Source organism: Lycorma delicatula, chromosome 7 (assembly GCF_047948215.1).
Source record: "Lycorma delicatula isolate Av1 chromosome 7, ASM4794821v1, whole genome shotgun sequence".
Classification (NCBI taxonomy): Eukaryota; Metazoa; Arthropoda; class Insecta; order Hemiptera; family Fulgoridae; genus Lycorma; species Lycorma delicatula.
The window spans coordinates 110899643-110915641 of NC_134461.1; the positions used below are offsets into that span (position 1 = coordinate 110899643).

The window sequence follows — 15999 nt, forward strand, 5'->3', positions numbered from 1 at the left end:
TACAGTATAAGAACTCTAATATACACTGAAAATTATACATGTCATGCATGCAAATGATTAAATTTTAGTGGGAATAAAGGATGGGCATTTTGATATTTTTTGACAATCAGATGCCTAATGTTAATCGTGTGAGGCAAGTTGTTTAGTATTTATTTCATTAACATTGTTACACCTATTCTGGAGTTACATGGTGCCTTAAACATATAAGATTTGAAACACATTAAACTCTTTTCATAATTGAGTAGCTTCTGGAAGTCTTATATGTAACCTTTCTTGAGAATATTTCCCAGTGTTTTAAAAATATTAGTGAAAAGATTAGAAGACAAATTAAATAAATACTTACTTGATTCAACAAATAGTTAAAGAGGTTTATATTGACCTGTATACAATTATAAAAGTAATGACAAACTCTCAAAAGAGGAATGTTTTACGTATAACAACTATCAGAAGGACAAACTCAGTATAAGAAGCTATTGAAAAATTCTCAAATACAGAATAATTTTATTTATGATTGTTTATTGTGTAGTTGATTATTATGATGAACCATGATAATACAAATTTAATATATTTAGTTAATTTTAAATTATGTTGTAACAGTTCTTACAGAAGATCTTTCCAAAGTTAATTATGCAGATTTGATTTCATTGAAGATGCAGAGTTGTAAATCGCATTCTTCTTAAAGTAGTTAGGAAATCCCTTTATCACTTAGTGTGTTTTATATATTTCAACTAGATTTTGATTTTTTCATTTAATTTTCTGTTCTTGTGAAGTAAGCATTTTAAAATTTCTTTTTGTTAAAAGTTGTTAAAATTTTATTTAATTTTTTTATATTATTTCAGATTCTGGCACCACTAGCTCCATGTCCAAGATTCTGGGCAGAACACAAAAAAGTTTTATCGTTATTAAGTAAGCTAGAAACACCAAAAGATAAAAAAATGTACAAATATTTAACAAAATATACGGGGCAGAACATAACTTCAGTTTGTGAGGCTCTAAGTATATATGACACTCTACTAGTCGAAGTAAGATTTTAGTTTCTATCAAATAACAATAATAAATTTATAATAAATTTTTTGTTAATATTTTGTACGTACATACTGCTCAATTTCCTAAATACTTTGTGTGCTTTTTAAGGATAAAATTTAAGTTAAAAATTCTACTTTATGCAACTCTGAAAAGGTATTAATGTAGACGTGCATTATAAAGATAATATTTTTAGATAGGAAGTTGTGTATATTCCTTAATTTAAATTATAACAGTCTACTAGCAAACCCAACAATGCTTCAATATAGCTAGATTTGAGTATATATATATATATATATAGATTAAATGAACAGAACTGAAAATTTGATAAAACATTAACAAATGTTCATCAAATTTCATTTGATCAATTTCATTTTCATCAATTTGGTGAAGTTTGGTAAACTCCACCAAATTTAACTTTCCCCTTTTCCCCTTTATCCTTTTTTCGTTTCCCATTTTACTTTGCCCCATTTTCATCTTACAATATTCCTTTCCTCTTTCTCCATTCCTTATTTCCCCATTTCCCTTTCCCCATTTACCATTTTTCCTCCATATTTCCCTTATTTCATTTTCTCTTTCCTCTTTCCATTTTCTATTTCTCCTTTCCATTTCCTTTTCCATTTTTACTTTTTCCATATTTTCAATTTTCCCCTTCTTCCCTTTTATCTTTTTCGATTTTTCCATTTTACCCTTTCTCCCTTTTTCCTCTTATCGGTCCAGTAGTTTTTTAGTCTATAGAGGACACACATATCGGAAACATTGAAATGGAATTGTAAAATATTTAGTATTGCGTGTGTTACTTTTACGTTCCACTGATAGCACTGTTTTTCAAAAAAAGCATGTCTTTAACTGTCACAGGTGTGACGTCTTTATAAATAGTAGGTATATAAAAGCACGGGCTTATTCGAATTCAACGTTGGGTCAAAATTTCAAAACAATCGGTGAAGAACTTTCGGAGTTTTAAGATTTTTAACAAACAAACATTTGCATTTTTATTTATACAAATAACAATAACTGAAATAATTTTCATAAATATTTAAGCTGTACTGGAAAGAATTATATATAAGAAATGTAAATCATCGATAAATCCATCATTGAACTATGTTGACTTTAATAGGAATTTGATTTTCTATCCTACCCTACTCGTAAGGGGCATTTGTATGTGTGCTTGTCTGTCTTTGTGTGTCCGGCCCCCATAACTTAACACCGGAATGTACCAATCGGGTGTATATTTGTTATATTATTATATATTTATTACTTGTACTCCTTTTTATTATTAACATTAGTAATACATATATTTATCTCTTTAATCGATATATATGCGAAATATATACCAATAATTTTTTTTTTCATTTATGTGATTGTTTTTCTTCATAAAATAATGAACTATAACCAAAAAGTATGCACCGGAATATACCGATCATTAGCGGAAAATCCTGATTCGTTAGTACATGTCTCGTGGTGGTCAGATGTATCCTTGTTAAATAATAAATAAAATCGGTCAAAGTTCCGTGTGTTTTCGATTGAAAATAAATCGATTAACGAAGTTGGTTATTTTGTCGATTTCTTTTAGGTAGATCTCATAAGAAAGCTACCTATTGAAATGTGAAATGAGTACCATGATTCGATTTCCGGAAAATTTCGACATATCTTCCCGTTTAGCATCCCCCAGAACACAAAACCACCATCAGCTCAAAATTTTAAACACACACATATATATATATATATATATATATATATATAAATTCTTGTGGACACGATAACTGCCGTAATTTTGCGCCAATCACTTTCAAATTTTTCCTTAAAAGTAACTCGTCCCAAAATTTCGATCGAGTTCGTTAACGGCTAAAGTTGGACTATGCGAATGAAAATGGGGGGTAGGCTTTTTCGAAAAAACAAAATATCTCTATAACTTTCTTATTAAGTAAAATATCGAATTTGTTTGAAGTTATTCTATTCTTTGAATATGGGCGTAAAACTTATTTCAGTAAAGTTTTTTGATATCACCAACCATTGGCCCAGGAGATAGAAAAAATGGGGTTTCAAAGACAAAAAACATCATACCTACTGTAATAGGCACAGTACCAAATCGGTTTAAAGTGGTAGTTAGTCCTCTAAACATTATGTAAAACTTTTGTCTGAATCAATATTTGAGATGACAACCCTTAGGGCAAGGGAAGACCATAATATTGCTGGAATTGTAAGAAGATGGGCTTGTCGTATGCTAAACATGTGATATAGGGGGTACATCTACATCTGTAGGGGGGTTGCATGTGTTATTTTTTCACATGCAACCATTGTCGTATTGAGTAAATTTGATGTTTTTCTTAATTTTAAGGTGGAAATACATTTTATCCCCTACCACCACTGAAATCTACCTTCTCCTTCCTGCATGGTGAAAGGGATTTTTTTTCTATAGGGATCCCATTTTAATACAAGATATATTGTTTTTATCCTACAACTAATTCTACAGGATGAATTAAGTAAGATACGAAACACTGTTAAGAATATTATATGAAAATAAATTGTGATACATTTTGTTCATCATATCTCTTTCGTTGATATCTAATATATAAATGGTTTGCAAAAAACATTAGTTCAACATAAATATGTTTAGAAATAGATTTGTATATAGAAAATAATGTCTTGTATTGAAATACAAAAGAAATTTCATGTAGTAGGAAAATGATCACACGAAAATTTAAGCTTTAAAGAATGTGTTTTCATTTCATTTCTTTCATAGTTGAAGATATAATTGTCCATAGAGTTCCTATTTCAGAGTTCATATTTTGAACTGAGTTAGTAGTGTATTCTACATATACATATCATTCATATGTATTCTTATATAATTCATCAAATAAGCTAGAAGCTTATGTGCTTTTAAAAGTGATAGGATAAAAATATCTGAATATAGAAATGTAATATAAAATAAATTTGGTAAATGACATTCATAATTTAAAATATAAATCATTATTATTATTATTATTATTATTAAATTTTAAATAATATAGTGGCAAATGATTCATATTTAAATGTTACAGCATTTTTTTTTTTTTTTTTTTTTTTTGGAATATAATGAAAGTGTATTTACTCATTTTACTCAAAACATTTATGTTGATGGCTTTGATGTTTTCAGAGTTAAAGTTATTCTCATATTTTATTAAATAACCCCAAGAGTAAGTAATATAAAGTTTAGAATGAAGCAGCCATACTACTTTACTTACTGAGTACTTTTTTATCATTGCGTTGTGATGCAATTCAGTAAGCTATAATAAGCATGGTATTAGGTCATACTTTAGTAAAACCAGTACTTTTCACATTTTCATTGAGTTGGTAGGAGAAATTTTAAAAGAAGTGGAGATAAATCTAAAGACTCCTTGTGATTACACTGGTGTCAAAGAATATTTGATTGTACAATTAAAAAAATGAAAATCAAATTCTAAGTCTTTTATCATGAAATAAAATGTAATACTGATCAGTAGCTATTACACTGGAGTGTTAAAGAGTTATTCATGACAAACAATTTGTGTTTCACTAAGCAAACCATTACAAATATTAGGTTCAATGAACCTCCTTAATGACCTTATAACCTGAATGAAAGAGGTTCAATAACCTTCTTTCATTCATAGAATGTAGCTTTTTCCAAACATCTCAGAATCAAATAATATCTTTTGCTGTATAACCTGAATGCTGAATGTTCAATCCAAATGTAACCACTTGACCCAATAATCACCACACTTTTTATAAGTATCATGTTATTTTAACAATTTGAGAGTACAATTTGCAAGCAAATAAGTGATTGACTGTTGGAGGTACTTTGATTATGCAAAGTGAATTTTAATTGTTGCCTATACGATAAGATTTATACATACAGAGAACATATATACAAATGTACACACATAGCAAAGCTTAAAGTTATAATAATATAACACTTACATTTTTCTAGGAGCGTAATGGATTTATCTTACCACAATGGACAAAAAACGTTTATCCATACAGATTATTAGAAAAAGCAAGTATATGTCCATCAACCTTCACTTGGAACAATATTATGAAAAGAATTTTTGGAGGTATATACAAAGAAAAATACATATTACAATAAATTTAATATATATATATATATATACAATATTATTAGACCAACCAAAGTACAGAATAAATACACATTTAATAATGTTAAACAGCACACAAAAAGCTGACAATGTATATTTAAAATATGTATATACTGATAAAATATTTGAACATATTACACAGGTTTATGATGACAATAAATTTAAACCTGGGTGCCAGACAAATAACCTCATAATAAAACACCTAATAAGTAATAGATATAATGATTCATCTGATTTATATAATTTAAGTGGTATTTCCAAAACTGAATGTAATGTTTGAGACCATATTTATTCAGTAAAGACCACAAGATCATTTAAGGCTAGATTCTTGGAATATTTTAGAAATTATATAATAGGTAAACTGAGTTTCTCTAATGTATCTGATCATCTGATTAAGAGTAAACACACAATATCTGATATTAGGACAAATTTAAAAATACAGGAAATTGAAAAATATAATTTGAATACAAATAGTAAGGGATTAGACATTTTACAAAGATAATATATTTATATAAACATAAAAATAAATTTAATATTATCAACCTTCAGACAGAATATGAGGATGACAGTATTTTGAAAGCTGCAGTAGATGGCACCACCATCTATTTTGATAGGGATGTATTATTTAATATATTTCAATCAGTATAGTATAAAGTAGGTTCAGTTAATTGGACAACATGCATAATTGCTTTACTTAAAATTATTTTTATTTGTTTTTAATTTTAATTTTTGATTTTTATGTTTATTTGGTTTTATGTCTTAACATCATATTTTTACATATGTAAAAAACATTTTTACAATTTAATTTTAATTTTAATTAATTTTTCATTTAATCTAATTTCATTTAATTTAATTAATTTAATTTAATTTTTAATTTAAGTGAATAAAAGTTTAAAATAATAACATTAAAGGTTTTAAATTCTTAATAAAATAAATAAATTCATGATATGTTATTATATTTTTTGAAGTTTGTGATGTAATTTGAGATGAATGTATAATGCAGTTGATGATGCAAGTAAATCACGAAAGCGCTCCTGCACAAATAGTGGAATATTGTAAGTCATCCTACTTTATTTGTACTGTACTTTGGTTGATCTAGTAGAATAATATATTTGTATATAGTACAGAGAAGTATGATTCTTAAAAGAATTGATTTAAAAAAATAGTATATATATAAAACCAAACATCTCCGGAATGGTCAGCCTGAGTCTGTACAAATTATATCTCATTTACTCATCATACATCATCCTCATCTGTCATCTCATTGGACCTGGGGGGGATGCTTGCTGTTCACTAGTTGAACAGATTGCAACATACACATTAGGCATATATATAATTTTACCAAATCTGCTACTGCCTTTTATTACTTTGAATTAGATTTTTTTTATCACTACTATTTCACCAATAAAAGTATTTCACTATAAATAGTTTAAATACTCTTTTTTAGTAATTGAGAGGTGTAAAGAAAGTTTTTTTCTTTATAAACATCTCTAGGAATAAGTATTTGAATAAAATTGATTGTTTGGATTGATTATTCTAGTGCTATTGTAACTTATTAGATTTTAGCATACTATGTGTATTCTATAATATGAAGAGGAAATGGAGGGTTTACTGCAATAAATGTATAGAAATAATTTTTAAGTTACTCAACATGTAGAGCTACATCTATTTTTATCTACCTTTCTATGTACAGTAAATTTTTTATTGCTGAAAAAAGAAGATAGCTCTAGAGCTGCCTTCTTCTTGATCTAATCAGCTGATACTTTATCTGTGACATACTGGTCAACCTGCATATACAGTTTGTTGTTGTTGGTTTTGGAGGTAATATTGATATGTTTTATATTCGTAGAATTATTATATTAATTTTCTGAAACGGTAACTAAAAACCTTTCAAAATTTTGTTTTAAAAGTACATTGAAGATTATTTAAATAGCGTTAGGACGAATGATTTAATGAATCATGAAGAAGTAGTTTTGGGTCATGAGATTTTTATAAACCTGGTAATAGTAAGGGTAGTATAGTAGCGACAGTGAATCAACTGTGCAAGGGAAATTCTGTACAGTTGTGAACCATTTGTAGAACTTCTATTACAGCATTCTTTTTTCAATTTTTATGTTTACTTTTTCTGTCTTGTTTAACTGTATTAGTTTTTTTCTTGTTGAGAATCACACTACACTAGGGATGATTAATAAACATAAATATTGGTCAATAGATCTATTTATGGCACCAACACGTGCTTTTTTTAAAAAAAGTACCCAGTGTTCAAAAATGGCTAAAAAATATATAGGCACAAGTGAAATGCCATTTTATTCTAATTCTAAATCTAAATCTTACATTATGCCATCAAAATCAGCAGAAGAAACAGAATATTTTTCTGAAAAAAACTTTATCAAACATTGACTTTATAAAACATTTTCTTTAAAAGTTTTAAATCACCATCGTGTGTGAATGTTAAAATCATTCAATTTTCATGAATGAATTTTTTCTTTATTTAAATACAGAACATGCCCTAAATCCTTACAGTTTCTTCATGAAACACTATGCATGTATATAAAAAATAGTTTTAATATTTTTCATTCTATTCTTAGAAAACTGTAATATATATATATATATATATATATATATATACATATATATAATTTAAAATGTAAACAAGCTTTTGCTTGTTTACTTCGTTTAATAAATAAAAAAACGATATTAATTTCTGCACGTACACTCATCTAATAAACTTACATAATAAAGAAGAAACTCCAGTTTTTCAAACATTGAAATAAGACTATGTAACTTTGAGTAAAATGCGTTTAATAAGTGATATTTAAAAAAGTGAAGTTTTTAAAATTAATTAAATATATTAAAGAAAATAATAACTTCCATTTTTCCAAAATTGATAAAAATAAGGCTTTCTCTTTTTTGCAGAAAATTCTTAAAAAAATAAAATGAACTAGTTTTAATTTTAAAACTGTTTATCAAAAGTTTATCAAAATTTTCTTTCTAAATTAGATTAATACTAACATGTTTTATTACATGTTATCTTAAAATTTTGATCTAGCACAAAAAATTCACTTCAAAATAATCAAAATTTGTAAATCATACAAATATAATTATTTCTCTTCTATCGGCATTAACCAATAATCATTTAATTTGAGCAATAATTTTTAATTCTATAAGAGATTACACCAGCAGCAGAATAATCAGATATTCAGAGTTTTATTTAAACATGAATGACAGGTTTTGTATATCATTTTTACTGAACAACTATTTCTAAATAATGAATTTTAATTTTTTAATTATTTTTAGCATAATATAGTGAGTGTTGAGTTAGAGTTGAGTGGGAAGGTTATGTTTAACTTGGCTTAGTAAATAATCTATATTTTCTGAGAATTAAAGTTGTCTGAATGAAATTAATTAAATACAGATAGAAAGTAGTATAATTGTAGAACCAGTGAATAAAAACATTTCATTTCAAAAATAATGATTAAATAAATAAAATGAAAGAGTAAAATTAAAAAGGAACACAGGTATACATTATGTAAATAGTAAGTTGAAAGAGATTAGCAAAAACTGGTATTTTAAGTAGTTATGAACAGTCTACTATTAATACTGAGTAAAGGTCAAATTTCAAGGATAAAGAAATAGTTTATATTATTGTTTTTATCTTGTTTTATTCAGAAATAATGATAAGACATGGGTAGTGTTTTATGACCAGTAACTTTTTCGATTCCTGATCTACACCTATAATAATTTAATATAATTTAAATTATTTATTTATTCGTTATTTTAATAAAAGCCAGTTTTTTCAGTCATTATGTAATAGAGAAGAATGAAATAATTTTAGTACATGGTCAGGAGAATTAGAAAGGAGATACAAGTATAAACTCCTTTTTGCAAGTGGTAAGGAAAAGAAAAAGTGGAAGCAATTGTTCAAGTGATTTTAATATTAATATCTAGGATACCTTTTTGAAAGAAATTTGCAATCAGAGAAGAACTAAAGTTAGTTTTTATAATGTTTGTCATCCATATCTTGATGAAGTTATTGCACCAGGATTGCCTTAAATAAATGAAAATTCCAGGTAACAATAGTGTAAGTTATCATTTCTAGAAATGTCTACCGTAGAATTTGCTTTTATAACTGGAATCTTTTTAACAAAATTATAAAGCGAAAAAGTTTACCAGTTAGTTAACGAAATGTAGTTATGATTATGATTTTTAAGAAGGGTAAAGGAGATAACTTGTTTATGGTTCACTTATAAAGGTTTTGTTAACTACCAACAAATGACAATTTGGACATCAAGGGCAATTTGATTATTTTTGGAGACTGTTATATGAATTTAGTGAAGAAATTGAATATTCTGGATCAGTGTTCAAAAAAAAAAAATTGTCTGAAGGATGTTGGAAAAAAAATCAGTGAATTTTCATTAAGGAGAAAGCAAAAGTTTAATAGTTCCCTTTTTATGTAGCGGCAAGGTAATTGAAATGGTTAAAAATTTTACATATTTGGATGAAAGCTCCTCAAGATCTTTAGCAAAATTCTGAAAACTGCTATTGGTAAGGTCACTGTGATAATGGTGACACAGTGATAGATTTATTATAGTGTAATAGATATATTACATTTAGGAATGGCTAAATCTTGGAAATCGAGAAAGCAATTTTTTGATTCCATTATTAAGAATGATTTATTACTATATACTTCTATGGTTTGGCCACTGAAATATTTGAATGAATTGGAAGGAATTCAATTGAGTTTTTTTTTTAAAACCTATTGTGTTTATCAAGGAATACTGCTGATTATCTGTTAAAGCTGGAAGCAGATCAAATTCAAAAGGAATAATAGTATTGAAACAAGTATTGAACTGATTGGCTAAATTGCCAGAAACATGGAGGAACATAGGCTACCCAGAATATTTTATCAGAGTTTACTGAGTTATGGCAGAACAGGTGAGTATTGGCTGTAATACAGTGGACTGGAATTGGTTTATGCAAGTTAAGTATCAGTATCAAAAAGTATGTTAACTACGACTATTGAGAAAACTAAAGGTAAAACTAAAGAACAGTGTAAATTTTAAGAAGTTGGAGTCATAGTTTTATGTTAAAGGCAGATGTAGAGACAGTGTATTATTCAGGTGAAACAACACTAAGTATATGTATGTTACATATATTCAGAAAAGATGTGTACTTTTTTTTGCTTGCATAATTAATTTACTAAATAACCTCACAGCTTATGTGTAAAATGTGAAAATGAAAATTTTATAGTGAATGAAAAATGCCTTGCCAGGATTCAAACCCAGAACCTCCAAATGAAAGGCTGAGATGCACCACTCTGCCATGGAGTTTGACAGAGTATATATTTGTAATTAAAGTTATTATATTTATAATTTAAGTTTCAAGAATTTGAGAATGGTTTAATTTTGCAAATATCAGGGCAAGATTTTTTTGTAAGCTACAACTCAAAAAAAAAGTATTTTTTGACCCGTGCATACATGAATTTTTCCTTTATTAAAATACAAAACATGCCCTAAATCCTTACAGTTTCTTCATGAAACACTATGCATGTATATAAAAAAGAGTTTTAATATTTTTCATTCTATTCTTAGAAAACTGTAATATATATATAAATTAATATTCTATTTTTATTTTTACTCTTAAGCTTCTCTTTTTCCTTCTCTAGTCTCTTATAGATAATTTAGGAGTATCATATTTATGGCCCACTGCATGATTTCCAGTTTTCTCAGCTTCAAAAAAATTTTTAATTTTTTGCTGAAAGTAAATGAACTTAACAGTTTTATATAATTTGTTTTTACTAACTTGCTAGGTGCTCTTTTTGTTCATGAAAAGAAAACATGATATATATATATATGTGTATGTGTGTGTGTGTGTGTGTGTGTGTTCACACACACATGCACACACATTGTTCTAATATGTATTTACACATGTGTTCCATGGCTTATGTTTTAAATACAAAATAATTTAAATTTCAGGTCCTATGGTTAAAGAAATAGTTCATCAATTTCAAGAAAAGTCTGAAGGACGTATAAAAGACATGAAACTATTTTTATATTCAGCTCATGATACCACTATTATAAGTTTATTTAGAGCACTCAATTTTAAAAATTATTTGTTACCAGATTATGGAGCATCAATAATATTTGAATTACATAAAAAAAATAATAAATATTATGTAAAAGTAAGTATTATTGTAATAATTTATCAAGATACATGTTATTATTACATTCAAACAACATTCACACACCCATCCTACATTCATATATATATATATATATATATATATATATATATACATGAATATTCTATTTTATATTCTATTCACCCAAAATCCAAATTCTTTTGCATTTTGGGCAAGATACATACATACAGATGTCACACCGAAAGTAGTCAAAATGGATATTTCCATTGAAATCTGAAAACTGAAATTTTTTGCTATCGCAATACTTCCTTTACTTTGTACAAGGAAGTAAAAAACAATAATATGATATTAAATTCTTGTAGATTACACACTCATTATGTTAACATACACTCATTATGTAACACTTTTATTCTGTGTTGTATAAAATAAAAAATTTAAAGAAAAAATAATTCACATAAATGCCCCACTTAGAGAGTACCTGGCCTTGTAGTTGATGGTGAAACTTGCATGTACCTTTGATTCTGAGAGATATTTTTACAGTAGCTTATCTACTGGCAAAGCCTCCTAAATTAGACTGGTGGAAAGTTGGAAGCTGTACTTAGAAGTACTTTACCAGTGTCTATTTTCCATGATAGGGGTGACTTCAGTAGAATATCTATTATATGTAGGCTTCATAATGGCTTTGTTAATTTCAATTGCTATTTAAATTCTATATGATAAAAAAAAATCATGATATATAAACACAGAACTTGATGCTATAATTGGAGTTGCTACATAAAAGATTGTTGATGATAAACGTTGCAGAATATTCTAAGATTTTAATTTAATTCAAACAACTTCATAGTGATGTATTTGGTTTGCTTGGCATTTATCTCACCATTACCCTATTCAGTCACCCTAAAGCATAAGACCGAATGTCTGTGCCACAAACGGCTACTGAGCCTCGAAACAGTTTAGCGATCAGTGTCCTAAATAGTTCCTAGAGCTTACCTAACAGCGTGAGTGAACTAAGCACGGTGCCATACACCACCGTCGACACGTGTTGAGACAGCACATGTCTCAACTGCTCACTTGTCATATATTTACTAAAATGGGTAGGTGCACCCCATCAACTACTAAAAATATATATGACATCCATAAATTAAAATTTACTTTGTTTAAACTGCAATTCGCTGCCATGTCTGGGTTGCTGAATGCCAGCATGTACCTGTCCACCATATTAAAGCGCTTGGAACCTTTGTATTTAATTGGCTGGTGGTCAGTCATACATCTCAAGGCTAGCTTCCCACAGCAGTGCATTAGGAGTCTTTCCCTTAAGTAAACTACAGATGTCAATTGAACATAGCAACCACATCAATGGTCTGACAATGGAGCTCTAGCCACTTTGACTCACCGCTTGTGAGTGGCTAATTTTCCCCTTGACCTCTAAGTTCCAGGGTGGCCCGGTTTCTGGTCCCCCAAAAGCAAGGCAGTCAAACATCAGGTGCTCATTTGACTGGATCTCCCTGCAGGTGCACAACTCATCAGCTACCAGGCAGAACCGAATTAGATATTAGTTCAAATTAACATGGTTGGTGAGCACCTGGGCACCCTTAGCCTTAAAAAGAATTTGAGGCATACCATCCTCCCAGATCCCGTATAAACTTGTACAGGGATCTTCCCTTAGTCGTGGTATCCCATTCCAGATGTCATGCTTCAATTGTGAGGCTCTGCAGCCTCTTCCATAGGCAGGAGATGGGCAACTGAATGAAATTTAGATCGGGTGCATTGTGATCACCGTTCCATTCCAGTACAGGCCCGGCCCAAAACCACATCCCAAATACCACGGCCTCCCAGCCTTTTCATAGTGATGTAATTACTTTCCTGTAAAATTATTGTTGTTATATAAGGATCCTATATTTCTTTAATGGCATCTAACTAAAGAAAGATTTGCAATAGAATATTTCACACAAATCAAATTCTGCTATCAATGTTTTTTTTTTTTTTTCATTAACGTATATTGTTATTTATATCTAATAAATGCTGACATAGTATATATAAACCTAAGCTCTTTAATTTGGTAGCCTGTGGAAGACAGGTTGTTAAATTTAAATTACATTTTGGCTGTGGGAATTCCATTATCATTTGTATATTTTAGTAGGAATTAGAAGGCCCAGTTTTACTGACAAGCACTTCAGCCATTAGACTTACTGTGCCGTATATGAAACAGAGTCCTCCAGGCAGAAAGTGCCTTCTTTTTAAAAATACTTAAGAATTTTGGAGCATCTTTACTCAGATGGAAGCAGCATATTATTTACTGGTCAATGATTTTATTAAGTTTGAATACAACCCAACAAAATTTGCTATTCTTTCAGACATTATAAAACCAAGAATAGACACAATTACCAACTCCATCCATGTTAAAATAAAACAAATATATAACCGCCAGTTATTAAATAGCCATCAGATAAGTAGAAAGATTCAGCAGCAAGGGACTGATGTCCAGGCTTTGTGATGCATAGGGAGATAAAAAATTCTCCTGTACTTTTGCATCCTGTTCTCACCCAAAAATAACAAAAGATTTTTTTTAAATCGACAACCTCAGCCTTCCCAAGATTAATATGGCTAAAGGAAGTATCCAACAGTAAAATATTTAGTTCAATTCGCACTGGATGTAAATTTTAGCAAATATTATCATTTGAATATTCATTATGTTGTGGTGATTAATTTATTTTATCATCATTAGAGCACCACTAACAACATTTATGATAACCAGCAATTACTATATCATACTGATCTCCATGGAAGAGTGGTATCATCTTGATTTTTCATCCGGAGGTCCCAGGTTTGAATCCTGGTCAGGCATGGCATTTTTCATATGCTACAAAATTGCATTTCCATATCCCATGCAGAAACTTCAAGCTTGCGTGATATAAAAAAAGTCATTCAAATTACAAGAATTCATCATCAATTTTATAAAAAAGCTGGGTAACTGGAAAAAAGCCAATAGAAAGCTAAAATCCAGATCTATCCCAGGAAAACTGGGATGTTTGGTATATATAAGCTATAGATTACTTTTTATCTAATGCTTAATACTTTTATTATTACTTTTTTTTATTAATACTTTTATTATTACTTTTTTTTATTAATACTTTTATTACTTTTCATCTAATTTTTTTTTTTAAATTAAATTGTTTCAAAATTAAAATGATTTTTGTGTTCAGAAAATTAAATTCTAAGAAATACAAATTCTTTTTTAAATATAGTTTTTGCGATACATATATATCATTAAGTATTTTATTTATGTTAGATTTTATTCAATCTAGACTTTACTGCAGTTCTTTCTTTGCTGTACTACTGTTGTGATTAATATGGAGGTTAAAAAAATAACAATGTTATTACTGCATGTACTAAAGAAAAATGAAATTTCTGATATACACATAATAATCGAAAATTTGTGACGCTATACGAAAGACTATTTGTTACTGTTCTGATTAAATGACCAGGAACAGTTCTTAATTATCTAAATGTATACTATAATAGTGTACAATTTTTTTATGTATATTTCAAATTAAAACAGCTGATTATTAAGGTACTGTTGAAAATACTAGTGCCTTAAGACAATAGTTATTTATCTTACACGTTATTTATATTACTTTATCTTTTGTGTTTATGTTTGTTAAATAAGTTAACTAACAAATATTATTTTTTCATCCTATTTTTTTATTACTGTTATTATAAATAAATATTTATGTATATTTTTTTGTTTCTAAACAGATGTTTTATGCACATTCTGCTGAGATAGTTCCTTATGAAGTAGAAATACCAAAGTGCATTGTACCCTGTCCGCTACATAAATTGTCACACATTACACAATATGTTAGATCAGTTAATTGGGATACACAATGCTTTGAACAAAAAGACGACTGAAATTATATATTTTTAAGAACAAAAATATTAATAAACATCAATTTTGTATAACAGACTTTTTAATATAATTTTATAAATATATTATTTTAATATAATTAGTATTATTATGTCTACAATTGCTCTAAAAACCTTTCATTCTTTGAAATTAGACATAGAACAATTAGGGACTGGTTTTCTTAAGCCAGTTTGGATACAAAAACATTTTGATTTCACTATAAGTATAAATTTTTGCTTTAACTTAGGTAACTTTCCTAGTTTAAGTATCCTTGAATGAAGAAAAAATGAATTCAAAAATAAATGTTTTTATCATTTCTGACTGGCTACAGCAAAAGCTAAATTTGATTAAGTTATGTTGGTATTTGTAAATAGTCTAATAAATAAAGAAAAACTTTATTATCGCAGCTTAAACTAATTAAATGGCAAGTAAATGAATCATTTCTGTTATATCACATTGCAATTAAATGATAAAAGATAAAAAGATAAAAGATAGAAAGATTTTTTTAAGATTGTGATAAGATTGCAATTACAGAAATAATTTTATAAATTATAAACTAAAGTTCACAATTGCTCTACTCTTTTCTTTTAAATGTACTGAAATGTATTGCTATAAGAATATTAACTCTAGTTTCTTATCCTACACATGAAGTTGGTTTAAAAACAATCAATGTTGATTTAAAACCAACTTTCTTCTATACATAAGTAAGACAAAATACACACAAGATTATAACTACAAAACAAAACTTATTTAAGAATAATATTCTTCAGTTACATCATTCACAGAACTATGAAGTATACAATAACTCTACTTGCTTT

At 28.0% G+C, this 15999-nt stretch overlaps 1 protein-coding gene across 1 annotated transcript in view; it reads left to right on the forward strand.

Annotated features, from left to right (window-relative positions):
• LOC142327405 (testicular acid phosphatase homolog) overlaps nt 1-15285 on the forward strand; it is a 34285-nt gene extending 19000 nt beyond the window's left edge. The window contains exons 6-9 of the mRNA XM_075370439.1: nt 840-1022; nt 4970-5093; nt 11111-11316; nt 15034-15285. Coding sequence (XP_075226554.1) covers nt 840-1022; nt 4970-5093; nt 11111-11316; nt 15034-15186 — 666 coding nt within the window. The 3' untranslated portion in view covers nt 15187-15285. The remainder of the gene's footprint in view (nt 1-839; nt 1023-4969; nt 5094-11110; nt 11317-15033) is intronic.
• The last annotated feature ends 714 nt before the right edge of the window (nt 15286-15999 follow it).